At 68.1% G+C, this 27,219-nt stretch overlaps 2 protein-coding genes and 1 long non-coding RNA gene across 5 annotated transcripts; 2 read left to right on the forward strand and 1 right to left on the reverse strand.

Moving 5' to 3' along the window:
* Positions 1–1,110, forward strand: LOC137845876 (uncharacterized). The gene is made up of 3 exons (XR_011090300.1): positions 1–38; positions 151–240; positions 697–1,110. It is a non-coding gene; the product is annotated as an uncharacterized lncRNA (long non-coding RNA).
* Positions 1,111–3,318: 2,208 nt separating this feature from the next.
* On the forward strand, positions 3,319–17,916 carry PDE1B (phosphodiesterase 1B). 2 transcript variants are annotated; one of them, XM_068663402.1, is made up of 16 exons: positions 3,319–3,450; positions 4,183–4,318; positions 10,053–10,166; positions 10,870–11,052; positions 11,735–11,801; positions 12,585–12,701; positions 12,791–12,931; positions 13,885–13,985; positions 15,054–15,179; positions 15,294–15,395; positions 15,627–15,747; positions 15,838–15,919; positions 16,011–16,140; positions 16,389–16,528; positions 16,793–16,906; positions 17,782–17,916. In XM_068663402.1, the coding sequence occupies exons 2-15, from the start codon at positions 4,188–4,190 to the stop codon at positions 16,888–16,890; spliced, it is 1,653 nt and encodes a 550-aa protein (XP_068519503.1). In that variant the 5' UTR covers positions 3,319–3,450; positions 4,183–4,187; the 3' UTR covers positions 16,891–16,906; positions 17,782–17,916. The 2 variants fall into 2 exon arrangements, with proteins under 2 accessions (XP_068519503.1, XP_068519502.1); XM_068663401.1 differs by lacking the exon at positions 17,782–17,916 and adding an exon at positions 16,998–17,263.
* Positions 17,917–19,795: 1,879 nt separating this feature from the next.
* On the reverse strand, positions 19,796–26,199 carry PPP1R1A (protein phosphatase 1 regulatory inhibitor subunit 1A). 2 transcript variants are annotated; one of them, XM_068663404.1, is made up of 7 exons: positions 25,980–26,199; positions 22,091–22,151; positions 21,403–21,440; positions 21,224–21,287; positions 20,714–20,938; positions 20,519–20,607; positions 19,796–19,892 (listed from the first exon to the last, which is right to left on the reverse strand). In XM_068663404.1, the coding sequence occupies exons 1-6, from the start codon at positions 26,058–26,060 to the stop codon at positions 20,519–20,521; spliced, it is 558 nt and encodes a 185-aa protein (XP_068519505.1). In that variant the 5' UTR covers positions 26,061–26,199; the 3' UTR covers positions 19,796–19,892. The 2 variants fall into 2 exon arrangements, with proteins under 2 accessions (XP_068519505.1, XP_068519504.1); XM_068663403.1 differs by having other exon boundaries at positions 20,708–20,938; positions 25,980–26,191.
* Between the last annotated feature and the right edge of the window lie 1,020 nt (positions 26,200–27,219).

Here is a 27,219-nt window from a genome sequence, read left to right on the forward strand (position 1 = left end):
ACAAGAACATCGAGACCCACCTCAAGGAGTTCCTGCTGGTGAGGGCGGCTCGGGGACCTCAGACGTCCCTAAAAAGGGGGGTGGGCACCACCTGGGGGTGTGGGGGGGGTCGGTGCTGAGCAGGATTTTTTGTCCCCCCCCCCTCCCCAGTTGGCCTCCGTCAGCCTCCTGCAGCTGGGCCAGGAGACGGACAAGCTGCGCGCAAGGAACCGGGACTCCATCTGCCTGCTCATGCAGCTGGTGAGTCCTGGGGGGGGCTTTTGGGGTCCTGGGGGGGCTTCTGAGGGTCCTGGGGGGGCTTCTGGGGGGTCCTCGGTGGGTTTCTGGGGGTCCTGGGGGGGGCTATGGGTTGTATCCCCTCCTGCCGTGCCCACGCTGCTCCAGCCCCCCGGTGCCCAGCTCTATCCGGGGGGCTCAGGGGGGTCAGATCCTGCCCTGACCCCCCCCTTGGGGACCCGCAGGGCTGTTGGGGTGGGGGCCACGCACCCACAGCCCCCCCCCCGGATTGGTATTCAGGGAGCAGGAGCAGAGCGCCCTGGCTGCAAAGCAATTTAAATGCAAATGCTTCGAGCTGGAACTCAGGGAGGGAGCACCCAGCTCATGGGGGGGGGGCACGAGGGGAAACTGAGGCACAGCGGGTGGGGGCGGCTGCTGAGGATGTGTCCTTTGTCCCCCCCCCCCCAAAAAAAAACCCAGATCGTGGCCGAGTCGTCCTTCCTGACGGTGGACATGCTGGAGAGCTGCTTCCCCTACGTGCTGCTGCGCAACGCCTACCGCGAGGTGTGCAGGGAGAATCTGCTCAGCAGGGTCCCCTCGCACTGACCCCACGCTTCCGGCCCCAAAAAACTCCCCTGAGCCCCCAAAAACTTCCCCAATACCCCCAAAACTCCCCGAGCCCCCCAAACCACCTCAATCCCTTCAAACCAACCCAATTCCCCCAAACCAACCCCATTTCCCCAAACTACCCCAGTCCCCCCAAGCCACCCCAAATCCCCAAATCCACCCCAAATCCACCCCAAATCCCCCAAAACACCCCCATCGCCTTGCCTCCCTCCTCCTCCTCTGTCCCCACCTTGTCCTCCCTTTCATTAAACGGTTTTTGTCCCCCCCCCCCGTGCCTGCGTCTGGCTCCTGGGGTGCCCTCGGGGCCCCAGCACCCTAGGGTGGGGGCCCCAGCCCCTCACCAAACCTCATGCAGGTCCCCATGGGGGTTTTGGGTTTTGGGGGGGGTCTGGGGAGGGGAGAGGGACCGGGGGGGGGGGCATTATCAGCGATAATCACAGGTCTGGCCCCGTGCCTCAGTTTCCCCTCTGCCCTCCAGCTGGGGGGGGGCTGCTTCAGGTCCCGTTTCTCCTTCTCCCCCCCCCCTCCCCAGACCCCGTCTCCGGGTGTTTATTTTTCTCCCGTGCGGCGTCTCGGGGGGGGGTGAGGGGGGGGGGAAAAAAATTAATGGGGCGAGGGAAGGAGGCGCCGGGGCGGCCGTTTCCATTCCGCTCACGGCCGCCGGCTCCGGGATGAGTCACCGGGAGCCGGGCACCCGCAGCTCCACGGCCCCGCTCAGCACCCTGGGGGGCTCCGAACCCCCCCCCCCCCCAGCACAACCAGGAGCCAAAATCTCACCCCCCCCCGAGCCCCCCCTTGGTGGTCTCAGGGCGAGCGTGTGGCCACCGAGGCCGCTCGATGGCTTCGTCGATCCCTGGGGGAAACGGTGACGGGTTTTGGGGTGCCCACGGCTCCTTTTGGGGTCTGCCCCCCCCCTCCACAAGGAGCCCGACACCCCCGAAATGAGCACCCGGAGCTGGGGGGGGGGGTTGCAGCGTGCTGCACGAGCCTCTTTTGGTGCTCATTAATCACGTTATAAGCCCTAACGAGCTCTCTGCCGCCGCTCCGGCTTTGTCTCGCGCGCATCCCTGCCCACGGCTGCTCCCGCACCCACCGCCCCCCCCCTGTTCCCCCTAATTTCCCCCCCCCCCCCCATTCTGCCCCACAAACTGTGGGGTCCCCCCTCTTCCACCCCATCGCCCAGTCTGCCTCCCAGCCCTTGTTCCCCAAAAGTTTGGGGGCCCCCAAAAAGCCCCCAGCAGGGGGAAAGGAGCCCCCAGGCCCCCAGGCTCGCCCTGCTGCCCCCCCAGCCCCCCCCCAGTGGGGTCCCAGCACCCAAGGGACACCCCATAAAGGTGGGAGACCCCCCCCCGGGGGGCACAGCACCCCCCTGTAGGGACACAAACAGCACCTGTGGGTGCTCGCCCGCAGACACCAAGAGGGGGGACGCCCCGTGGGCAGCCCCCCAACCGGCCTAAGGGGGTGATGAGGTGCTGGGACCCCAAAAAGCCCCCCCCAGGACCCCCCCCCCGGTGCCGGTGCGGGTGCTGAGCACACCTACGGCCTTACGTAAGGGCTTATTAATATTCCCCGGGGGCTGCGGAGCGGCGTGGGCTGCGGGAGGCAGCGCGGGGGCTGCTGCGCCCCCCCCAGCTCACTGGGGGGCTCGGGCACCCCAAAATTCCCCCCCCCCCCCGGTGCGTGCCTGGAGCCCCCCGGACCCTCTGTTGGGTCAGGATGGGGAAGAGGGGGCGCGGGATGGGGTCAGGGGGTGCGTAGGGAAGGGGTTGGGGTGGGGAGGAGCCCACGGGATGGGCCCCCCCCCCCCCAAATTACCCCCAAATTTTCCGTTCCCAAAGCCGCCGTCACCCTGTGCCCTGGCCTGGGAAGTGGGGTCCCTGCACCCAAACAGCCCAGCGGGGTTTTTGTAGGCCCTACAATATGTCCGGATCCCATGGGGGTCCTGGGGTACCCCAAATCAGAACCCCGTGGGGGTCCCCGGGTCTCCCCTGAGAGCTCTGTGGGGGTGCTGGGGCGCCCCCCTCCCCAAAACCCCATTGGGGTCATGAGGAATCTGTCCCCAAACCCCATGGGGGTCCCTGGGGTCCCCCCTTCATAACCCCACAGGGGTCCTGGGGTCCCTCCCCATCGCCCTATGAGGATCCTGGGGTGCCCCCTCCCAAAAAAAACCCATCAGGGTCCTTCAGACCCCCTCCCACCCCCCCATGGGGGTCTCAGGGTCCCCCCCTCAAAACCCCATAGGGGTCCTGAGGTCCTCCCCCCCCACCCTACAGGGATCCTGGGGCGCCCCCCTCCCCAAAACCCCACGGGGGTCCCGTGGCGCGCCCCCTCCCCAATAACCCCATGGGGGTCCCGGGGCATTTTTCCCCCCCCCACCCCCACTCCCCCCTTTCCAACCCCGGGCCCGGTGCGGAGCGGGGCTGGGCGGGGTCCCGGTGCCCTCGCCCCCGCCCCCGGTTCCCCCCGCCCCTCCCCGCCCTCCCGCCGGTGCCGGGCTCGGGGAAAGTTGCGGCGAGCCCCGGGAGCGGCGGCGGGGACCGGGAGCACCGCGGGGGGGGGACACCGGGAGCGGGGCAGGACCGGGACCGGCACCGGGAGCACCCCCGGGTAGGAGCGCGCAGCACCCCCGGTGCTCCCCATCCCCGGAGACCCCCCCCCCCCTCCCCGGTTCTTTGCCCCCCATCCCCGTTATTCCCCCCCCCCCCCCGGTGCTCCCCATCCCCTTTACTCCCCCCCCCCGGTGCTCCCCATCCCCGGTGCCCCCCCCCCCGTTATCCCCCTCCCCATTATTCCCCATCCCCATTTCCTCCCCCCCCCCCCCCCGGTGCATCCCTCCCGGTGCTCCCCATCCCCATTTACTCCCCCTCCCCTCACTCCCCCTTCGCTGCCCCCCATCCCCGGTGCTCCCCCCCCCCGTTACTCCCCCTCCCCAATCCTCCCCATCCCCGGTACCCCCCCCCCCCCAATTCCTCCCCCCCAATTACTCCCCATCCCCGTGCGCCCCCCTCATCCCCGTGCGCCCTCCCCATCCCCGTGCGCCCCCCCTATTCCTCCCCATCCCCGTGCGCCCCCCCCCATTTCTCCTCATCCCCGTGCCCCCCCCCTCTTCCCCGGTGCCCCCCCCCGGCGCCCCCACCCCCGGTGCCCGGGATGCCATCTTAGCTCCGCCGCCCGGGGCCGGTGCCGGTTGCGCAGCCGCCGGGTACCGGGGAAGGGGAGGCGGCGGCGGGGCGGTACCGGCGGCTGCTCCATCGCCCCCCCCCCCACCTCTGCCCGCCCCCCCCCCCGGCCCGTGGGGGTCGGTACCGGAGGGGGCTGAGGTCGGGGCCGGTGCCGCAGGGGCCATGGAGGCGCCGCGGAGCCCCCCCGGGCTGGAAACGGAGCGAGAGGGGCTGGAACCGGCCGGGGGCTGCCCGGCGCCGCTGGACACCAAGGCTGCGCCCAGCAAGAAGATTTGGGTCAAGCTGCGGGCGTTGTGAGTGACCCCCCCCCCTCCAAACGGGACCCCCCCAAACCGGGAACAGCCCCCCCAAAATCCTGAACAGCCCCCCCAAACCGGGACGCCCCCCCCAAACCGGGAACACCCTCTCCAAAACGGGACCTTCCCCAAAAACCGGGAATGTCACCCCCAAACTGGGACCCCCCCCCAAAACCAGGAACGTCCCTCCCCAAACCAGGAACCCCCTTAAACCAAGAACACCCCCCCAACCGGGACAGCCCCCCCCAAACCAGGAACATCCCCCCCGAAACCCTGAACATCCCCTCCAAACCGGGACCCCCCCTGAAATTGGGACCCCCCCAAACTGGGATGCCTCCCCAAACCGTGAGCACCCCCCCCAAAAACCCTGACTATCCCCCCTAAACAGGGACCCCCCACCAATCTGGGACCCCCCCCCAAAAACCCTGACCATCCTCCCAAAACCAGGACCCCCCCCAAACCCTGAAAATCTCCCCCAAAACTCTGACCACTCTCCCCAAAACTGGGATGCACCCCGCCAAACTGGGAACTCTCCCCAAAAAACTTGAGACCCCTCCCAAAACCCCAAACATCCCCCCCAAACATGAGCATCCCCCCCCCCAAACTGGGATCCCCCTCCCAATACATGAACACTCCCCATAAACCAGGACCCCCCCAATCCAGGGCACACCATAAATCGGGACCCCCACAGGTGTGAGCCCCCTCCCCATAAAGCCCCCCAAAACTTCCCCCCTCCCCCCCAAGCCAGGACCCCCCTCCCAAAACCAGGACCCTCCCCAAATGCAGATACCCCCCACACCCCAATCAGGAACCCCTCCTCCACATTGGGACCCCCCCCTTACAAACCGGGACCCCCTTCCCCAAACCAGGACCCTTCTCTTACCAAGCATCACCCCCCCCTTACACCCCCACTTTGTCCCCCCCCAAACTTCCCATACACTTCCCCCCCCCCACGCAGAACCCCCTGGGACCCTCATCTGCCCCCCCCCCACCAAAACCCACCAGCGCCTTCTCCCCCTGGGGACCCCCAGGTGCCCCCCAACCCACCCATTCCCTGGGTGCCCCCAAAATCCTGGGGAGGATTTGGGGGGGGTGTCGGGACCGTGGGGGGTGGGGGCGCCTCGTGGGACACCCTGGGTGTCACCGTGTCCCCCCCACCTCCCCGGGGGGGGCTCTCGGTGGCACGGGCGCCGCATGCTCGTGCCCACGCGTGAGCTCACGTGCGTGCACGCGTGTGCGCCCTCGTGCCCCGGCCGCGCACGTGGGCGTGCTCCGCAGCGCAGCCCCCCCAGCGTGCCCGTGGGCGTGAAGGTGTGCACGGGCACGTGCACGGAGCTGGTGTGCCCCCCCCGGGGGGGCACGGGGATGGAGAGCGGGGCTCATGCTTTTTGGGCGTGTTTCACGCCGGCCGCCCTCGTGCAAACTCGTGGCTGGGTGGGTTTGGCCTGGGTGTGGAACGGGGTGAGTGTGCGTGCAAGGCTGAGCGTGCAAACGGCTGTGCATGTTGGTGAGTGTGTGCAAACGGCCACACACGTTGCTGTGTGCGTGCAAACGGCTGTGCACACGTTGGTGCATACGTGCAAACGGCTGTGCTCACTGCTGTTTGCGTGCAAACGGCCATGCAAACGTTGATGCGTGTGTGCAAACGGCCGTGCACACAGCTGTGTGTGCAAAAGGCCATGCACACATTGGTGTGTGAGTGCAAACAGCCGTGCTCACAGCTGTGTGTGCAAACGGCCGTGCTGGTTGCTGTGCACGTGCAAATAACCGTGCACACGTTGATGTTTACGTGCAAACGGCCATGCACACGTCGATGCGTGCGTGCAAACGGCCGTGCACACTGCTGTGTGCGTGCAAGCACCCGGTGGGAGCGTGCACACGGGTGGGCTCGCCTGTGCTCATGCACGCGTGGGCGCACGGCCGTGCACGAGGAGCCCGTGGGCGTGAGCGCACCTGAGCGGGCGCCGCGTGCGCAGGTGTGCGAGCGCGTGGGCTGCGCCCTGCTCGCCCTCCCCCCCCCTTCCCGCTGCCGCCCCCTCCCCAAAATCTCATGGGGGGGGTGGGGGGGGCTCTGCCCACGCCATCCTCGTGCACCCACGTGCCCCCTGTCCCCAGGCTGGGTGACACGGGGACTCGAAGCGGGTCCCCAGGGTGGCACTCAGGGCACCCCAGGGTGCTGGTGCTGGGGGGGGGGAGCCACCTCTGTGCCCCCTCCCAGGGTGGCCCTGGGGACACTGGTGTCACCCTGGGGTGCTGCCGGAGCGTCCTGAGCCTCCCTCGTCCTCGTGGCAGGTGTGGGACGCGGGGAGGTGACACGGGGAGGTGACACGGGGAGGCGTGGGTGGTGACAGGCAGCCCGTGGGGACCGGGGGCGTGGGTGGCACCTGCCTGGCAGCGCTGCTGCGTGACGCAGGAGACCCCCTGCTCCTGGCAGCTTGGGGGGGGGGTGGCTGTCCCCCCCCGGTGGTGGCTGTCCCCTCAGTGGTGGCTGTCCCCTCGGGGGTGGCCGTGTCCCTTGGGGGTGGCCATCCCTTGTCTGGGTCCAGCTGGAGGTCCCCGGGGTCTGTTTGGGGCGCCCGGCTCCAGGCACAAATGGGGAGTGACACGGGGGTCCCGTGGGGCCGTGTCCCCAAGGGCTGCGTGTCCCCAGGGCTGGGTGTCCCCAAAGGCACATGTCCCCAGGGGCTGTGTCCCCAAGGGTCTGTGTTCCCAAGGGCTGCGTGTCCCCAAGGTGTCGATGTCCCCAAGGGTCTCTGTCCCCAGGTATGCGTGTCTCCAAGGGCTGCATGTCCCCAAGGGTCAGTGTCCCCAGGGGCACATGTCCCCAAAGTCTGGGTGTCCCCAAGGTCTTGGTGTCCCCAAGGTCTGGGTGTCCCCAGGTGTGTCTGTCCCCAGCCGTGCGCGTCCCCAGGGCCGTGCGTCTGTGCAGGGGACGGAGCCACCGTCCCTTCCCAAGGTGACATTCCCCCCGCAGCTCCCGAGCTCGGCGGTGACGTCTGGCGGCCCCCCCGGCCCCCCTCGCTCGCCCGTCACTGTCACCGTCACCTCGCCGGGGCCCCTGTGGCCACGCACGTGCCTTGCACGCTTGTTCACCACCACGCGTGTGCCTCCGCTTGCACGCGCGCGTGCGTGCTCGTGCGTCCTCCTTGCACGGGGGGGGGGCTCGGTGGGGACATGGGGACCCGGTGGCTTTGTCCCCAGGTTTTGTCCCCACATTTTGGGGACCCGGTGGCCGGGACGGTGGCAGCCCCCCCCCCGCGGTCCCAGCTCTGGGGACATTGGGGACGGTTCCTCCCCATCCAGGCGGTGTCCCCTCCTGGGGACAATCCTGTCACCCCCCCGGGCCCATGCAGGACCCCCCTGGTGACTGTCCCCAGTGCCACCCCCGTGTGCTGGGGTTGGGGACAGGGGACACGGCGTTCCCCCCCCCTCGGTGGCTTTGGTGTCACTGCGTGGTGGCACGGAGGGACAGCAGCACCTGGCGGTGGCCTTTGGGGACAGCCGGGAGCCCCCCCCCCCCGAAGCCACATGTCCCTGGGTGGCAATGGGGACAGAAAGGGGACAAGGGGACAGGAAGGGGACGTGGGGACGGGGCTGCCCCGTGTCACCTTGCACAGAGCCGGCAGCGCTTGCACGAGTGCGTGTGACCTTGTGCAGCCTCGCACGAGGATTGGGGACCTTGCACGAGGATTTGGGGTCTTGCACGAGGATTGGGGACCTTGCACAAGGGTTGGGGACATTGCACGAGGATCTGGGACCTTGCACAAGGATGAGGGACCTGAGGGACCTTGCACGAGGATTTGGGGTCTTGCACAAGGATGGGGACCTTGCACGAGGGTTGGGGACCTTGCACGAGGATTTGGGATCTTGCACAAGGACCGGGGACCTGGTGGCCGTGCCCACCCCCGTGCCCACCCCGCGGCCCCGGGTTGCCTCGTGCCCGCTGCCAGCTCTCGTTAGCGCTAACGAGGCCGAGGGCTGCCAGGGAGCGGGCGGCCGGAGGGAGCGCAGGAAGCTGCCGCCTGCTTTCCGTTAATTAATCAGCCCCTAATTAAATCGCGCCCGGCCCCCGGGGCCGTGCCGGGCTCGGTGCCAGGACCCTGCCGCCGGAGGTGACGTGCGTCGGGGTCCCCTCCTGGGGACACGGCCCCCGTCCCCCGGGGTTGTCCCCTGGGGCTGTCCCTGGGTTTGGTGGCACTTGTGGCTCCCTGCGGTGTCCCCGAGGCCACGGGGAGGTGGTGGCTTTGGGGACAAGGTGACACCGGTCTTGGGGACAGCGTGGTGTGAAGGTGGTGGGGACACGGTGGGTGCTGGGTGGCACCGGTGGGGAGGGGCCAGTGGGGAGCTGGTGGCACTGGGTGACACTGGGGGGGACCTGGTGGCATTTTGTGGCAGCGATGGGGACCTGGTGGCACTGATGGGGACCTGTTGGGTACCAGTGGGGACCAGACTGGTGGCAGCGATGGGAACCTGGTGGCATTTTGTGGCACTAATGGGGACCTGGTGGCCTTAGGTGGCACTGATGGGGACCTGGTGGCACTGGGTGGCACTGATGGGGACCTGTTGGATACCAGTAGGGACCAGTCTGGTGGCAGCGATGGGGACCTGGTGGCGCTGGGTGGCACTGATTGGGATCGGGTGGCACTGGGTGGCAGTAATGGGGACCTGGTGGCATTTTGTGGCACTGGGTGGCACTGGGAGGGACCTGGTGGCACTGGGTGGCACCGCGGTGTCCCTGGTGCCATCAGGTGGCAGCGGCAGGCACCCAGCGTGTCCCCAGTGCCGGTGACACCGCGGTGCCACAAAGTGCCACAGGGTGCCACCAAGTGCCACAGGGTGCCCGCTCCTGGGGCTGCCACCCCCCCAGCCCCCTCCTCTCTGTCCCTTGTCCCCCCCCCCCCCCATCCCTCCCCAGGCGGTTTGGGGACAGTTTTTGTCCCCTGCTGTCCCCGGTCCCCCGCGCTCGGGTGGCAGCCGGCGTGCGGGCGAGGCGGCTGCAGCGGGAGACGGGCGAGGCTGCGGGGGCGGCGGGCGCGCAGATGGGAGCCCCCCCCCGAAACCCCCCCCGACAGACAGACGGACAGACAGACAGACGGGGAGGGGCTCGCCCAGGGAGGGGGCAGGCTTTGGGATTTGGGGGTGCGGGGTTTGGGGTTTGGGGGTGCGTTCTTTGGGGTTTGGGGGTGCAGGGTTTTGGGTTTGGGGATTTTGAGCTGCAGGCTTTGGGATTTGGGGAGTGCGAGGTTTAGGATTTGGAGGTGCAGAGCTTTGGGATTTTGGGGTTCAGGCTTTGGGATTTTGGGGTTCAGGCTTTGGGGTTTGGGGATTTATGGTTTAGGATTTGGAGGTGCAGAGCTTTGGGGTTTAGGGGTGCAGGGTATAGGATTTAGTGGTGCAGGCTTTGGGGTTTTGGGGTGCAGGTTTTTGGGGCGTGCACAATTTTGGGGCTGCTGTCTTTTTGGGGTTCAGGCTGCCGGGTGCTGTGGCTGCAGGGCGCTGGGTGCCGCCCGCTCAGCTCTGCCCCCACCGGGGGGGGGTCCCATGAGGGGGGGGGTCCAAGGACCACCAGCGGGGGTCCCACGGGGATTTGGGGGGGGTCCCGTGGGGGTTAGAGAGGGATCCTATGGGGGCTGGAAGGGGAAGGGGATCCCATGGGGTTAGAAGGGGGATCCCGGAGGGGGTCGGAGGGGGGGGGTCCCGCAGCCCCCAGCGGTGCCCCCCCCCCCCGCAGGCTGCGCTCCATGGTGAAGCAGCTGGACGGGGGCGAGGTGAACCTGGAGGAGCTGCGGAGGAACCTGGAGTACACCGCGTCCCTGCTCGAGGCCGTCTACATCGACGAGACCAGGTGCCCCCTCCCCCCCCCCGGGATGGGGTCAGGGAGGGGGGACACGTGGGGACCCCCCCCCGACCCCCTCTACCCTCCTGAGCCCCCTAAATCCCCCTCTCAAGTCCCTTCAGCCCCGACTCCCCCTGACCCCCCCCCCAACCCCTTTAACCCTTCCTAAGCCCCCTGACCCCCCCCTTAACCCCCATGACTCCCTAACCCCCCCAACCTCCCCCTGACCCCCCCGATCCCTCTGCCTCCCTAACCCCAACCCCCCTGCCTCCCCCCTAACCCCCCCCAAGTCCCTCTGACTCCCCCCGACCCCCTGACCCCCGTGACCCCCCCTTACCCCCCCTGACTCCCCATGACCCCCCATGACCCCCCATGACCCTTACCCCCCTGACCCCCCCAACCCCTCCAACCCCCCCCCTAACCCCAACCCCCCTTCCCCCCCTTTCCCCCCCCCAACCCCATAACCCCCCAACCCCCCCCGACCCCCATGACCCTTACCCCCTGACCCCCCCCAACCCCCCCTAACCCCCCATAACCCCCCCTAACCCCAACCCCCCTTCCCTCCTCCTTCCTTCTCCCTCACCCCCCCCTAACCCCATAACCCCCCCTAACCCCATTTTTCCCCCCCCAACCCCATTTTTCCCCCCCCCTAACCCCATGTTTTCCCCCCCCCCAACCCATTTTTCCCCCCCCCCCGCCCCCCCCGCCGCAGGCAGATGCTGGACACGGAGGACGAGCTGCGGGAGATGCGCTCGGACGCGGTGCCGGCGGAGGTTCGGGACTGGCTGGCGGCCACCTTCACCCAGCAGGCGCGAGCAAGGGGCGCCGGGCGGAGGAAAAACCCAAATTCCGCAGCAATCGTCCACGCCGTCCAGGCCGGCATCTTCGTCGAGAGGTCGGGGGGGGGGGGACAAAAAAGGGGGGGGGGCACTTGGGGGGGTACCGGGAATGGGGGTGCAGGGGAGGAGGGAGAATGTAAGGGGGAGTTGGGGGGATGCGGCTAGGAAGGGGTTAATGGGGGGTGGTTGGGGGGTATGGGGGGCTGGGGTGGAGGGGGGGGTAGGGGGGGGCGGATGGTGAGGTTGTGGGGGGGGGTCCTGAGAACCCGGGGAGGGGGTTCTGAGATGTTGGGGAGGGGGTTCTGAGAACCCAGGGGGGGTCCTGAAATGGTGGGGGGGTCCTGAGCATCTGGAGGGGGGGTTATGAGATCTTAGGGGGGGGTCCTGAGCAGTTGGGGGGGGCTCTGAGAACCCAGGGGGGGTCCTGAGATCTCAGGTGGGGGGGTCCTGAGCTGCCAGAGCGGGTCCTGAGCAGCTGGAGGGGGTCTGAAATCTTGGGGAGGGGGTCCTGAGAACCCAGGGGGTGTCTTGAGAACCCGGGGGGAGGAGTTCTGAGCAGTTGGGGGGGGTCCTGAGGAGCCAGGGGGGTGCCCAGCACCCAGGGGGGGTCCCCAAGCACCAGATCAGCCCCCCCAAAATTCAGGTGGGTCCCTGAGCACCCAAAGGGCCCCCCCAGCACCCAAAGGGCCCCCCCCCAGCACCCAAAGGCCCCCCCCAGCACGCTGCCCCCCCTTGCAGGATGTTTCGCCGGACGTACACGGCCGTGGGGCCGAGCTACTCCACCTCCGTCCTCAACTGCCTGAAGGTACCGGGGGGGGGGGCAGCACCCCCAGACCCCCCCCCAGCGCTTTGCCCCCCCCCCAGCGCTTTGCCCCCAGCACCGCTGGTTCCATGGGGATCCCAGTGGGACTGGGGGGGGGCATTTGCTGGGTGTCTGTGGGTGCTACTGGGGGGTACTGGGCTTTACTGGGTGCTACTGGGGGTTACTGGGCTTTACTGGGCGGTGCTGGGAGTTACTGGGCTTCACGGAGCGTTACTGGGTGTTGCTGGGCACCACTGGGCTTCACTGGGGTTTACTGGGTGCTGCTGGGCATCACTGGGCTTCACTGGGTGTTACTGGGCTTTACTGGGCATCATTGGGCACTGCTGGGCTTTGCTGGGTGTTACTGGGCATCACTGGTCTTTGCTGGGAGTTACTGGGCATCACAGGGCATTGCTGGGCTTTACTGGGTGCTAAAGGGCATTGCTGGCCATACTGGCCTTTACTGGGCTTTGCTGGGAGTTACTGGGCATCACTGGGCATAGCTGAGGATCATGGGGCATTTATGGGCCTCACTGAGCATCGCCTGCCATACTGGGCTTTACTGGGCTTTACTGGGCATTGCTGGGCTTTACTAGGAGTTACTGGGCATTGCTGGGAGTTACTGGGCTTTACTGGGAGTTACTGGGCATTGCTGGGAGTTACTGGCCACCACCTGGCATTGCTGAACATCACGGCACATTTACGGACCTCACCGAGCATCACCCGCCATACCGGCCTTTACTGGGCTATACTGGGCTATACTGGTCACCCGCTGCCCCCCCCCAGAGCCTGGACCTGTGGTGCTTCGACGTCTTCGCGCTGAACCGGGTGACGGAGGAGCACTCCCTGCGCACCATCGTCTACGAGCTCTTCACCCGCCACAACCTCAGCAGCCGCTTCAAGGTGCGCCCACCCCCGGGGGGGTCACCTCCCCCCCCCCGCCTTGCACACGCGCGTGTGGCCGCCTTGCACACGCGTGTGTCGCGCCGCAGATCCCCGCCGTCTTCCTCACCTCGCTGCTGGAGGCGCTGGAGGCCGGCTACGGGAAGTACAGGAACCCCTACCACAACCAGGCGCACGCCGCCGATGTCACCCAGACCGTGCACTGCTTCCTGCTGCGCACCGGCATGCTGGTGGGGACACCGCGGGGACACCGCGGGGACGGGGACGGCACGGGGATGGGGACGGCATGGGGATGTCGTGGGGATGGGGATGGGGAAGGCATGGGGATAGGGACGGGGATGGCACGGGGACAGGAACACCACGGGGATGGGGACAGTGTGGGGACGGGGACATGGTGGGGATGGGGACACGGCAGGGATGGTGACAGGGATGGGGACACCATGGGGACAGGGACATGGTGGGGATGGGGACACGGCGGGGATGGTGACACCGCAGGGACGGGGACACCATGGGTATGGGGACACCATGGGGACACTGTGGGGCTGGGGACACCATGAGGAAAGGGATGAGGACACGGCGGGGATGGGGACAACACAGGGACACCATGGGGATGGGGACAGCATGGAGATGGGGATGGGGACACGGTGGGAACAGGGACACCATGGAGATGGGGACTCCATGGGGACAGGGACAGGGACACTGAGGACAGGGACACCATAGCGACACGGTTACCGTGGGGACGGGGTCACCATGAGGACGGGGACGCTGTGGGGACAAGGATGAGGATGGGGATGGGGACACCATGGGGACAGGGACACCATGGGGACAAGGATGGGGATGGGGACAGGGACACCATGGGGACAGGGGTACCATGGGGCAGGGGGTCCCAGCACACCCCCCTGGTCCAGGTGATGCTTATTGCCACGGCAATGGGGTGCCACCTGGTGACCCCGCTGTCACCATGGAAACACAGCAAGGATGGCCGGGGTCACCCTGTCCCGGGGGGTGACAGGCGGTGACACCGCGCCCTGTCCCCCCCCTCGTTGTCACACGCGGCCACACACAGGACCCGTGCCCAGGTGGCCCCTGTCCCCTGTGGGGTGTCTTTGGAGCCCCCCCCATGTCCCCAGTGTCCCCGTCCCCCCAGGGGGGGTGGCCCTGTCCCTGACGCCCCTGTCCCCAGCACTACCTGACGGAGATCGAGGTCCTGGCCATCATCTTCGCCGCCGCCATCCACGACTACGAGCACACGGGCACCACCAACAGCTTCCACATCCAGACCAAGTGAGGGCTGCGGGCACCGCACGGGGACACGGCACGGCGCAGGGGGACAGGGCAAGGGGACATGGCACGGCATGAGGGGACAGGGCACGGCACAAGGGGACAGGGCAAGGGGACATGGCATGGCACAAGGGGACATGGCACAGCACGGGGACAGGGCACAGCGCAGGGGGACATGGCACAGCATGAGGGGACAGGGCATGGCACAGGGGGACATGACATGGCACGAGGGGACATGGCACAGTGCAAGGGGACATGGCATGGTGCATGGGGACATGGCACAGGGGGATGTGGCACGGCATAGGGGGACATGGCATGGCACAGGGGGACATGGCACGGTGGAAGGAGACATGGCACAGCACAAGGGGACATGGCAGGGCACACGGGGACATGGGGACATGGCATGGCACAAGGGGACACAGCATGGCACGAGGGGACGTGGCACGGCACAGGGACGTGGCATGGGCGCAGGGGGACATGGCACGGCACAGAAGGACACGGCGTGGCACGGGGATGTGACATGGCATGGAGGGACATGGCACGGCACAGGGACGTGGCACAGCACAGGGGGACGTGGCATGGCATGGGGACACAGCGTGGCACGGCACAGGGATGTGGCACAGTGCAGGGGGACATGGCACGACACGGGGAGGTGGCATGGTGCAGGGGACACGGCATGGCACAAAGGGACGTGGCACGGCACAGGGGGACACAGCACGGTGCAGGTGACACGGCCCAGCAGGGCTGACGTGGCATGGCAGAGGTGGCAGGGCGCAGCCTGGGCAGAGCAGCAGGGCTGGGGACAGGCTGTGGGGACACGTGGGGACAGGCTGTGGGGACACGTGGGGTGCTGAGGGGCACCAGGGCAGTGCTGGTGGCACCCTGGGGACACTCGGGGTGACCAATATGACCAGGGCGCAGATGTCCTGGCACCACGTGGCCACCAATACGTCCCAGCTACATCTGTGCTGGCACCGGGGGGCCATCCCTCACCCGAAGGGGTGCCATGCAGGGACCCGGCGGGTGCCATCGCGTGTCCCCGGTGTCCCCTCGCCCCCCCCCCCCCCCCAGGTCGGACTGCGCCATCCTCTACAACGACCGCTCGGTGCTGGAGAACCACCACATCAGCGCCGTCTTCCGCATGATGCAGGACGAGGAGATGAACATCTTCGTCAACCTCACCAAGGACGAGTTCGCGTGAGTCCCCCGCCGTCCCCGCGCTGTCCCCGGGGGCTGTCCCCAGCCGCCCCCCCCCCCCAAGCCCTCATGGTGCCTCCTGTCCCCCCCCCCAACTCCGCAACCGCGGCGCAGGGAGCTGCGGGCTCTGGTGATCGAGATGGTCCTGGCCACCGACATGTCCTGCCACTTCCAGCAGGTCAAGTCCATGAAGACGGCGCTGCAGCAGCTGGAGAGGTGTGAGCGGGGGCGCCGGGGGCTTTTTTTTTTTTTTTTTTGGGGGGGGGATGTTGGGGAGGAGGGGACGCGTTTGGTTTTCGTTTTTTTATTTATTTATTTATTTATTTTTTGTGGGGGGTGGCGGGGAGGAGGGGACGCGTTTGGTTTTTGTTTTTTTTTTGTTTGTTTGTTTTTTTGTTTTTTTTTTTGGGGGGGGGGCCAGCCTGAGCTGCCCGGTGCCCTCCCCAGGATCGATAAATCCAAGGCGCTGTCGCTGCTGCTGCACGCGGCCGACATCAGCCACCCCACCAAGCAGTGGGCAGTGCACAGCCGCTGGACCAAGGCGCTGATGGAGGAGTTCTTCAGGCAGGTAGGGGCCCCGCCTGTCCCCCCCCCAATCCCCCGGGACCCCCGGTGTCACCGCGGCCACCTTTTGGGGACAATTTCTCAACCTCTCCAGGGTGACAAAGAGGCCGAGCTGGGGCTGCCCTTCTCGCCCCTCTGCGACCGCACCTCCACGCTGGTGGCCCAGTCGCAGATCGGTGAGCCCCCCCCCCTCCATCCCCATCCCTGTCCCCATTTTTGGGGACACGCAGACGTGATGTCCCCTCTGACGCTGTGCCCCCCCCGCAGGCTTCATCGACTTCATCGTGGAGCCCACCTTCTCCGTGCTGACCGACGTGGCCGAGAAGATGGTGCTGCCCCCCCCCGCCGAGGATGGCTCCAAAGCCAAGGGCAACCCGGTGGCCAGCCAGCAGGCCAGGTGGGGGGCCACCAACCCCCCCTAGCCACTTGCCTGCTTCACCAGCCCCCCCCCACATCCTCCTGGAGGGGCCGTGCCTCAGTTTCCCCTTCCCCCAGAACCCCCCTGGGTGGAGCTGGTGGGGCTCAGCCATGCGGGGGGCACCCGCTTAATGGTGCATGAGCCCTGTGATGGGTCGGGGGGGTGACACGGGTGGCTCTGTCCCGCCGCCAGCCCCCCCCCCCCCCCACCCCGGTGTCCCCCCGCAGCTCCCAGTGGCGGCAGACGTCCCTGGACGAGCACCTGGAGCTGGGGGGGGACATCAACGCCGACCTGGCCAGCTTCCGCGCCACCTGGACCAAATACATCCAGGAGAACAAGCAGAAGTGGAAGGAGAGGGCGGCCAGCGGTAGGGGACGGCCACCAGAGCTGGGGGGGGGGGTCCTGGGGGGGGGCAGGTCCATGCCAAGCAGCCCCCGATGCTGGTGACCCTTGGGGACGGTGGTGACCCCTGGGGATGGTGACCCCTGGGGGTGACCCCTGGAGACGGTGACCCCTGGGGGTGACCCCTGGGGATGGTGACCCCCCTCCGAGATGAGTTGGGTTTTTCTTGGTCCTGGGGGGCCATAGGGCTGCCTCAAGCACCCCCCCACACCCCCTGTGCCCCCCCCAGGCATCACCAACCAGGCGTCCATCGAGGAGCTGTCGCCCTACGAGGAGGAGCCCCCCGCGCCCCCCGGCCGGCACAAGCACAACGGCGAGGTGGAATAGCGCCGGCGGGAGCCAGGTGGGTACCCAAAACCGAGGGGGGGGGGAGCGGGGGGGGCACACGCAGACCCTTTTGGGCCAGCCCTGCCCCCTCCCCTCCTGGCTGCCAGGTCCTCGCCCCCCCCCGAGTGACGCCGTCCAGCCCAAAGTCTCCAGTGCCATCGAGTCCAGCACCACCCGCAGGGAAGGAGCTGCCCGGGTGCCAGCCCCAGGTCCTCGGGGGGGGGGCTTGGGACCCCCGGGAGCCCCCCCCCCCCCCAGCCTGTGCCAACCCCGGGTGGCCTCGGGCCACCGGTGATGGTGACGCCGAGCCTGGGTTTTATCCTGGTGGCTTTTTAAAAAAATCGGATTTGTGCCCCCCCCCCCGCACCGGGTGCTTGGGGGAGTTTGGGGACAATGACACCGGGGGGGGGGGGGGGGTGGCAGGGGGCTGCGTCATGTTTGCTGCCACCGTGGTTTTGCTGGGGGGGTCCCCAAATGTGCCATCCCCATCCTGCCCCCCCCCCCGGGGGGCCATAGGGGCAGTGATGGGTGAGGGGACCTGTCCCCATATGGCCCCAGAACCCCCCCCCCCGCTGTGGGGTGGCTCCTGGGTTACGTCTGGGCCCCCCCCCAGGGCTGGGGACACGGCCCCATGGGGTTTGTCCCCAGCTCTGCTGGCCCCAGGGGCCTCCAGGGTGCCTCCAGCATCCTCCAGCACCTCCTGGCTCCGGGGTGCCTCCAGTGCCAAAATACCCCCAGGAACCCCCCCAGTTTCCTCCGGTGTCCTGGCTCCGGTGTACTCGAGCATCCTTGAGCATCCTGGCTCCAGCACCCCCCCAGCACCCTCGAGCACCCCCCAGCATCCTGGCTCCGGCATCCTGGCTTGAGCATCCCCCAGCATCCTGGCTCCAGCGTCCTTGAGCGTCCTCGAGCACCCTGGCTCCAGAATCCTCGAACATCCTCAAGCATCCTCGAGCGTCCTGGCTCCAGCATCCCCAAGCACCCCCCAGAATCCCGGCTCCATCATCCTGAAGCATCCTGGCTCCAAATTCCTGGCTCTGGCGTGCTCGAGCCTCCTTGAGCATCCTGGCTCCAGCTTCCCGGCTCCGGTGTGCTCGAGCGTCCTCGCTCCAGCATGCCCCAGCACCCCCCAGCATCCTGGCTCCAGCATCCTTGAGCACCTCAGCTCTGCCATCCTGGCTCGAGCATCCTCTGGTATCCTGGCTCCAGTGTGCTCGAGCATCCTCAAGCATCCCCCAGCATCCCGGTTCCAGCAGCTTCGAGCATCCTCGAGCATCTTGGCTCCAGCTCCCTGGCTCCGGTGTGCTCGGGCATCCTGGCTCCAGCATCCCCCAGAACCCTCGAGCATCCCCCCACATCCTGGCTCCAGCATCCCTGAGCATCCTCCAGCATCCCAGCTCCGTCATCCTCAGAGCATCCTGGCTCCAGCTTCCCAGCTCCGGTGCGCTTGAGCATCCTCACTCCAGCATCCCCCAGCACCCTCCAGCATTCTCCGGCATCCTTGAGCACCTCAGCTGCACCATCCTGGCTCGAGCACCCCCTGGCATCCTGGCTCCAGTGTGCTCGAGCGTCCTCCAGCATCCCGGCTCCGTCATCCTCACGTATCCTGGCTCCAAATTCCTGGCTCCGGCGTGCTCGAGCATCCTTGAGCATCCTGGCTCCAGCTTTCCAGCTCCAGTGTGCTCCAGTATCCTGGCTCCAGCATCCCCCAGCATCCTTGAGCATCCCCCACATCCTGGCTCCAGCATCCTCCAGCATCCCAGCTCCGGCATCCCAGCTCAAGCATCCTCCGGCACCCTGGCTCCAGAATCCTTGAGCATCCTCGAGCATCCTGGCTCCAGAACCCCCCACCCCACCCTCAACCACCCCCCCCATCCTGGCTCCAGCATCCCCCCCATCCCAGCTCCGGCATCCTCCAGCACCCTCAAGCACCCCCCCAGCCTCCCAGCTCCGCCACCCCCCACCCTCCCCAGCTCCGGCGTGCCTCGAGCATCTTCCAGCTCCGGCATCCTCCCGCTCCGGCATGCCTCGAGCATCCCCCCCCCCGTGCCCCCCCCGCCGTGTACATAGCCCAGCGCCGGCCGCCCTGCCCGGCCCGTGTGTGTGTGTGTGTGTTTGTATTTTTCTACCATGCGGTAACTCGTCGTGCCTCCGCCCTGGTCATTGCTGGCACAGCTGCCACCCGCACACGCATGCAAACGAAGCGCTGCCGCTAACGAGCAATTAATTAATTAATAAAACCGCGCGCCACCACCAGCCTGCCTCCGGCGCCCCCTCCCTCACACCCCAAACCGGGGAGGGGTGGGGGAAGATTTGGGGATGGAGGTGGCAGCAGGGTACCCCAGGGGGGTGACGGAGCACCCAAGGGTGGGGGATCCCCGGGGGTCCCCCCCCTGCGCCCACCCAGCGTGAAGGCAAGGAGGAGGCGGCGCGGAGAAGGGATGCGTTTAATACGGGGGGGGGGGGGCGGGTGCTGGGCCCCCGCACACGCGTGTGCAAGGTGTGCAAGGGGGGTGGGCACCCAAGGGTGCGAGGTGGCACGGGTGGGCACCCCCCCTCCGTGGCCGTGTGCGCTCACGTGGGCGTGCAAAGGGACACGCGTGTGCCCCCCCCCGTGGGCGTGCAAACACACGCGTGTGCCCCCCCCGTGAGTGTGCGTGTCCCCAGCGGTGACAGTGTGGCCCCGGGGGTGGCAGTGAGGGGGGGACGAAGCGTGGGGGGGGGCCATAGGGGGGGGGTTGTGCTGCCCCCCTGTCACCCCCCCCCGGGGGACCCGGTGGCCGTAGGTGGGGGTTAGGGGATAGCGGGGGGGGGGGGGGGGGCAGCCCCCCCAAGGCCAGGCCCAGGCGGCCGATAAAATAAATAATAATAATTAAAAAAAAAAACAAAAAAATCAACGAAAAGGTCACGAACACCCCAAAACAGCCGTCGGAATCTTAGAAAACGATCGATAAAAAAAAGGCGGTGGCTCGGCTCCGTCCTCCTGCCGGCGGGGGGGGCACCTGGGGACAGATTGGGGGGGGGGGGGGGGGGGACACGTGCTGGGGGACTGCCACCTCCCGTGGTGCCACCTGTCCCCGTGTCCCCAGTGTTCCCAGTACACCCCCCAGTGTTCCCAGTATGCACCCCACGGTGTCCCCATGCACGCTGTGGTGCCCCAGTACGCACCCACAATGTCCCAGTACCCCCCCACGGTGCCCCAGTATATACTTGCGGTGGCCCAGTATGCCCCTGCAGCACCCCAGTACGCACCCACAGCCTCCCAGTACGCACCCATAACACCCCAATATGCACCCACAGCCCCCCAGTACGTGCCCACAGTGCCCCAGTATGCACCCACAGCCCCCAATACACGCCCGCAGCACCCCAGTATGCCCCTGAAGTGCCCCAGTATGTGCCCATAGCACCCCAGCATGCGCCCACAGCCACCCAGTATGCACCCACAGTTCCCAGTATGCACCCACAGCACCCCAGTACACACCCACAGCACCCCAGTATGTGCCCATAGCATCCCAGTACGTGCCCATAGCGCCCCAGTATGCACCCATAGCACCCCAGTATTCACCCACAGCCCCCCAGTACGCCCCCACAGCCCCCCAGTATGCCCCCACAGCCCCCCAGTACGCACCTACTGGCTGCTGGCAGCACCCTTGCCCTCCTCCGGTGCTATATGGGCGCCCTCCTGGGCCAGCCTTTGCCTCCCGTCCCCGTGGGTCCCTGCGGGGGCGAGGGGCAGGGGCTGAGTGCAGACCCCACCACCCCCAGCCCCCTTTTTTCCCCCCCCCACCCAGAGGGGACGACGGTGCCCAAAACTCACTCTCACCGGGCCCGGGGCCACCTTGGTGCGTGGGCTGAGCCCGGGCCAGCGGGCAGGAGCCCCCGGGGCTGTGGCTGTGCTCGGTGTCACCGCTGTCACCGTGGTGGCAGCACCCGGGGCCGTGCTCCTGGCTGGCGGCGGTGGCGGCGGTGGCGGCGGCTGCTTCCTCCTCCTCCTCCTCCTCGCCCTGCGCCTGCTTGCACAGGTGGTGCTCCACCATCATCTGCAGCTCTGCAAGGCAGCGAGTGGCACCGCGCTGGGGACAGCAGTGTCCCCAAGCCCCCCCCGTGTCCCCAATTGTGGTGTTCCTGGCTGCAGGGACCCCCCTGTCCCCGTGCCACCGCGGTGGCGCAGCCAAATGTCCCCTCCGATGGGGGCTGCTGTGTGCCCCCCCATTTCTGTGTCCCCGTGTCACCATGTCCCCATGTCCCCGAGGTGGTGGCACCCTAGGGGGCCACAGCCAGGCCACCCGCGTGTCCCCTGCGACCCCCAGGGGACTGTCCCCCCCCCGGGTACCTTTCATGGTGGGGGTGGTGCGGGACACCTTCTTCCTCTGCCTGGGGGACATGGCCAGACCCGACTGCAAAGCAAACGGAGGTGGGTGACAGAAGGGGGGGTGACAAGGTGGTGGGGGGCACCCCAAGGTGCTGGGGGGCACCCTGGGGTGCTGGGGGGCTCCTCGTGGCAGCGCCTACCTTCAGCAGGGGGTTGGGGAGCCGGTCCTCATCGATCTCTGGGGACAGGAGGAGCGGGAGGTTACGGGAGGTGGCACGGGGAGGGCACCCATGGGTGCTGGGTGTCCCCACCCCGCTCACCCCCTCGGGAAGGGAAAGGGGGACGCGTGGGGACGGTGCCGTGCTGGGGCCACATCCTGAACCCCCCCCCCCAGGGATGTCCCAGCACCCCGGTGACGCTCAGCCCCCGCGGATGAAGCTGCTGGCCCCGCTTTGTCCAGAGGTGACATTTGGGGACACCTGGAATGTCCCCAAAGCAGCGAGGGGGGAGGGGGACACGAAGCCACACCGGGGACGGTGACACCACCCGGGGTCAGCCCCCGTCCCCAAAGGCCAGATGCCGGCCGGGGGCAGTGACAGGCTCTCAAATGTCACAGCTGGTGTCCCCCTGCCCGTGCCAGCCTTGGGGACGTGCCAGGCGGTGCCACATGTCACCAGCAGCTGCTTCCCCCGGAGATGGATGGGCTGAGGGACACCCGGGATTCTAAAAAGCACCGGGCGGTGCCACCACCACCCCCACCCCCCTGTAGCACCCACGGGTCCCCTCCTGTCCCCTCCCTGGGGGACCTGGCGGGTCGTGGGGTGCCGGACCCCGGTGCCGTGCGGTGCCACACGGTGCCACACGGTGCCACGTGTTTTGGGGACCCACCTGGGGACGATTGGTCGCTGCTCAGCACCAGGTTGGCCGGCGTCGGTCGGCGCCTGCGGATCTGGAGAGGGGGGGGCACAGTCGGGACCCGCGGCTGCACCCCAAATCCTGCCACCCCCCCCTTGTCCCCTGTCCCCAAGACCTCGCCCAGCCCCGTTCCTTGTCCCCTTGGCCTCGAGCCGCCGGTGGCCCCGTGGGGACGCGGGGCGCCGAGCCCTGCGTGGGGACGCAGGTGGCTTTTAAATCAATGTCCCCCCCCCTCGGTGCTAATGACAATCAGGAGCTAATTATGGCGATGGCGTGGGGACAGCGGGGACAGCGGGGACAGCACCGGGGCCCTGCCCTTCCTCGGCCACCGCCCGCGTGTCCTTGCCCAAGGTCACCCGGAGCATCCCCGGGTGGCTCCTGCCCCACACCCCTGGCGGGCACATGGGGGGGGTTTGGTGGCCCCTCAGGTGGCTTTGGTGGCCCGGGGGGGTGGCCGTGGCTGCCGGGTGCCCCCCGTGGTGTGGCAGCCCCGGCGGTGGTCCCGGTGTCCCCATGGGGGGGGGGGGGACGCTCGCCCCCCCCCGGTTCCCCACTGACCCACTGACTGAGTGGCCCCGAATTTCCCGGCGGCGGCGAGGATTCCCTAATGAGGCGGGCTGCCTAATGAGATGCTAATGAGATGTTAATGAGATGCTAATGAGATGCTAATGAGCAGGCAGAGCGGGTGGGGCCGGGGCGAAAGGGAAAAGGGGGGGGGGGACCCCCTCCAAGCCCCTTCCCCGGCTGTGCGCAGCCTCAGCCCCAGCCCACCACCACCACCCTGCGCCCCCCCCCCCTTATTCCCAATCCCCCCCCCCCACCCCGTGGCAGCCCGGTTGCCATGGAAACCCGCGATCTGGATTTTAACCGGAGATTAAAAGGAGACGAAAATCGCCCCCCCCCCCACCTCGCCACCCCATCATCCACCCCCCACCCCCCCCGGCCGGGCTCTTAGGGGCTGGATTTGGGGATTTGGCCCAAGGGGACCCTCCAGAGGGACCCCAAGGTGACACCGAGGTGTCCCCAAGCTGCCCCCCCACCAAGGGGGTCACAGCCGTGCCCTACGGCTCAGCCTGGAAAATGCCCCCCCCCCGGCATGGGGATGGGGTGGGGGACACCGGCGTGACCCGCTCAAGGTCACGCAGCCGGAGCTCAGCACCACGGACATGGTTTGTGCATCCCTTGTGCTCGGGGCCGGGCTCCCATCCCCAAATCCCTAAATCCCAACCCCCACCCCAAAACCCCACCCCCAGAACCCCAAATCCCCAGATCCCCATCCCCAAATCCTCATCCCAAACCCCTGTCCCCCAAACCCTAAACCCCCATCTCCAACCCCCATCCCCAAAACCCCAAAACCTCAAATCCCCATCCCCAAACCCCCATCCCCAAACCCCCAACCCCAAAACCCCAAAACCCCAAACCCCCATCCCCAAAACCCTAAATCCTCATCTCCAAACCCCCATCCCCACCCCCCCATCCCCCAAACCCCCATCCCAAACCCCTCACACCCCCAACCCCCCACCCCCTGGGGAGGTCCCCTTTGCTCTCCGCACCCCACAGACGCCTGCTGGGGTCCCCCCACCCCACGGGGGGGGGGACACTCTCAGCTCCCCCCCCCCCCCCCTCCTCTCTCCTGCCCGCTCTATTTTTATCTCCAGCATCGATTAAGAAAACGCCGGGGCCGGGAGCAGCCGCCAGGGAGGGGGGGGGACGGGGACGGCGTCACCGAGGGGCTCGGCGGGGGGGGTCCCTTCCATCCTTCCCACCCCTGGGGGGATTGGGGACCTCATTGGGGTCGGGGAACTCAATGGGGTCGGGGACATCAATGGGGTCGGGGAGCTGCCCACGGGGATGACCCCAGCCCGTCCCTGAGGATGACGGAGCAAACGTCCCCCCCCCCCGTCACCCACTGTCCCCAGCACCCATGGGTGGCACCCAGGAGGGACCTGCGGGGACAAGGTGTGGGGTGGGGATGGAAGGGGTTGGGGACAGCGCTGCGGGACGTGGGGACACGTGGGGCCGAGTCCCCCCAGGAACCCCTCTGAGGGGACCCCCAAAAAGGGGATCCCCAAAAAGGGGAATCCCAAAAAGGGGAATCCCAAAAAGGGGAGCCCCAAAAAAGGGGAATCCCAAAAAAGGGGGATTCCCAAAAAGGGGGGATCCCCGCCAGGTCTTTTCCTACAGGAACACCCCAAAAAAAAAAGTGAGTTACGAACTTGGGGAGGGGACACCGGCACCTGCTGCCACCTCCCCGAGCCCGCCTGGGCCGTTGGGGACACGGGGACAGGAGGTGACCGAGGCTCTGGGGGGGCTGAGACCCCCCCTGGGGGGGTCACCCCATACCCCAAACCCCTGCCAAAGCAGGGCCAGCACCCCCCAAAACTCTGCGGGGAGGGGAAACCGAGGCAGGGACGGGCACGGGATGCACCCTCTGGCGTTACGGGGACCCTGGCACCCAAATTGGGTGGGGGGGCGCACTCCTGAGCCCCCCCCCTTTTTTTCCCAGAGCCTCTTTGGGTGCTGGAAATGAGCCGTGCAGCAGCCCCAGCTGGTGCGTGGCCGTATTTAGCGACAGGGAGATGCTGGCGGCCCCGCGCTCGCCCCCGCGCCGCTGGCACGCTCCCCTCGGGGGGGGGGCCGCGCGCTCCCCAGAGCCAAAAAAAATTTGAAAAAAAAAAAAAAAAGCCAAATTCCCCACTTTTTCAGCACCCCGGAGCCGTCGCACAGGGCTCCTCGTGCCCGGTTGGTGAGGGCACGTGGTGGTCCCCAAACCCACCTGGCCCCGACGCCCCCCACCCCGTGGGATTTGGGGTCCGAGGGGCACCCAAGGGTGCTCGTTGCGGGGTGGGGGGGCCCACAGAGGTCCCGGGGGAGGGTTCCCAGCCCCGAGCAGCGCGGCCGCGGGCCCCTGGCCATGCAATACCTGCTGCTATTCTGGGGCCACGCACCGAGCCAAAAAGGTTTTGCAACGGGCCCCCATGCCCCCCCCCCCGTGCCGGCCACCCTGTGCCCCCCCCTCAACCCCCAGGGTCACCCCACAGAGCTTGGGGGGGGGGCTGTGGGTGAGCCCCCCTCGCCCTGGGGCCCGTTGGAGCCCCTCCAGCAGGGGTTGAGCAATCTTGGGGGGGGGTGGCGTGGGTGCTGGGGGGGGGGCCCCGTAACCCTACACCCACCCTGCGGGGTGCTGAGCCAGCCAAGGGCTCCGGGACGGCACCCTGAGCCCCTCACCCCCCCCCACCACCACCCATGGGTGGCCCCCAGCCCTTGGGGGGGCTCCTTTGGGGGACAACGGGGTGCGGGGGGGGGGTCCCCAGGGTTAGGGCCTGTCACCGGGGTTGGGGGCGATGCGGCCACGCCGCCCCCAGCCCCACGCACCCCAAATCGCTGTGCCTGTCCCACGCAGCACCCAGTGCCCCCCCCCACCCCCCCAGCACCCACACTGCTGCACGGCACCCAAGGGTGCACCGCGCCGTGCCCTGCACCCCCCGGGGACAGCACAGGGTCCCCTCCCTGTCCCCGGGGGGGGGCTTCAAAGCACCCCACGGCCCCCACCCAGTGCCCCCCCAATCTCTCAGTGTCCCCCTCTCCTCGGTGCACCCCTCCCTCAGCGCCCCCCCCCCCCACTCCCCGGTGTCCCCCTCCTGGTGCCACCCCCCCCGGTGTCCCCCCCCCTCCTCCGGTGTCCCCCCCCATCCACCGCCCCCCTCCCATTCCCCCCCCCCCCTCCGTTGTCCTCCCCTCCCCATATCCCCCCTTCCCTGTGCCCCCCGTCCCCCGGCGTTTCCCCTTTCCCGGTGCCCCCCCACCTCCCGCTGTCACCCCCCCGGTGTCCCCGCTGTCCCCCCCCCCCGGTGCCCCCCACCTGCTCCGCCGCCTCGGGGTCGAGGTGCGGCTCGAGGAGCGGCACCGTGAACTGGATCTTGCGGGGGCTGTTGGGCTCCATGGCGGGCGGCTCCTCCGCCGCCTTCCCGGTGCTTTACCGGAGCCTCCCGGAGCCGCCCCGAGCCCGCCCCGGGCCCGCCCCGGTTCCGCTCCCCCCCCAACCCCCCCCACCTTCCACGGGGAGCGTTTTTCCCGGAGCCGCCCCCCCCCAAACCCTCCCCACCCCGCCCCGGTCCCGGTGCTGCGCGCTCTGCGCCCTCCCCGCAGCCTCTCCCGGTGCCGCCCCGGTAGCGGCGATTGGGTGGCGGAGGGACAGAGGGACACCGGGAGGGACAGAGGGACAGCGGGAGGGACGGACGGACGGGCACCGGGACGGACAGACGGACAGGGGCACGGACAGACGGGCAGCGGGAGGGGCAGACGGACAGGGGCGCAGCGCGCACGGAGAGGGGCGCAGCGCAAGGGTGGAGAGGTTGGGGGGGCTGGGACGGACAGACGGACAGACGGACAGACGGACGGACACACGGATGGATGGATGGACGGACAGACGGATGGAGGGGACAGACAGAGGGACAGGCGCAGCCACCGGGGCAGGCGCAGAGGGACGGGGATGAAGGGGAGCGCGGGGGGGGGGGGGGGACAGACGGACACCGGGACGGACACACGGACAGGGCACAACGTGGAAATGGGGACAGACTGACGGATGCTGGGACACACGGATGGTGGGACACATGGACAGAAGGACAGATGGACAGCAGGACACACGGACATTGGGACACAGGGACAACAGGACACACGGACACATGGCACAGACACACGCCCACACTGGACACGGACACCAGGACGTGGCCATCAGGACCCCCAGGGACAGACCCACGGCCACCCCCTCGGAGCACGTGGCCAGGACGGACAGACGGACGCGGGGACAGACGCCCGGACAAGGACAGGCCCCAGCAGCCGGGTGCACAGAGGGCACGGCACGAGCAAAGTCCCCACGTGCTGCGCCCCGGGCCCGCTGCCCACGGGGGCAAATTCCCCTGGGGCATCGATCTCTGCCCCCACCCCCCCAGCCCCCACGGGGACCGTCCCTGCCTGCGGAGGTGGCCCCGTGCCCCCCCCCCCCCGTCCCCATTGTCCCCTGTACCTGCAGGGGGGATGTGGTGTGGTGGCACGCCCAGGGTGGCTGCGTCCCCAAATTTGGTGGCCCAGAAGGGGACGTT

The sequence above is a fragment of the Anas acuta genome, chromosome 29 (assembly GCF_963932015.1).
Source record: "Anas acuta chromosome 29, bAnaAcu1.1, whole genome shotgun sequence".
NCBI lineage: Eukaryota > Metazoa > Chordata > Aves > Anseriformes > Anatidae > Anas > Anas acuta.

Bases quoted from the DNA above. Each gene is read 5' to 3' on its own strand.
- PDE1B (XM_068663402.1), top strand. From the start codon at position 4,188: ATGGAGGCGCCGCGGAGCCCCCCCGGGCTGGAAACGGAGCGAGAGGGG. The intron at 11,053-11,734 runs GTCGGGGGGGGG...CCCCCCTTGCAG, and splicing joins GCCGGCATCTTCGTCGAGAG to GATGTTTCGCCGGACGTACA. The intron at 12,702-12,790 runs GTGCGCCCACCC...GTCGCGCCGCAG, and splicing joins ACCTCAGCAGCCGCTTCAAG to ATCCCCGCCGTCTTCCTCAC.
- PPP1R1A (XM_068663403.1), bottom strand. From the start codon at position 26,060: ATGGAGCCCAACAGCCCCCGCAAGATCCAGTTCACGGTGCCGCTCCTC. The intron at 21,441-22,090 runs GTGGGTCCCCAA...TCCTGTCCCCAG, and splicing joins CAGCGACCAATCGTCCCCAG to AGATCGATGAGGACCGGCTC. The intron at 20,939-21,223 runs GTACCCGGGGGG...GCTGCCTTGCAG, and splicing joins CACCACCCCCACCATGAAAG to AGCTGCAGATGATGGTGGAG.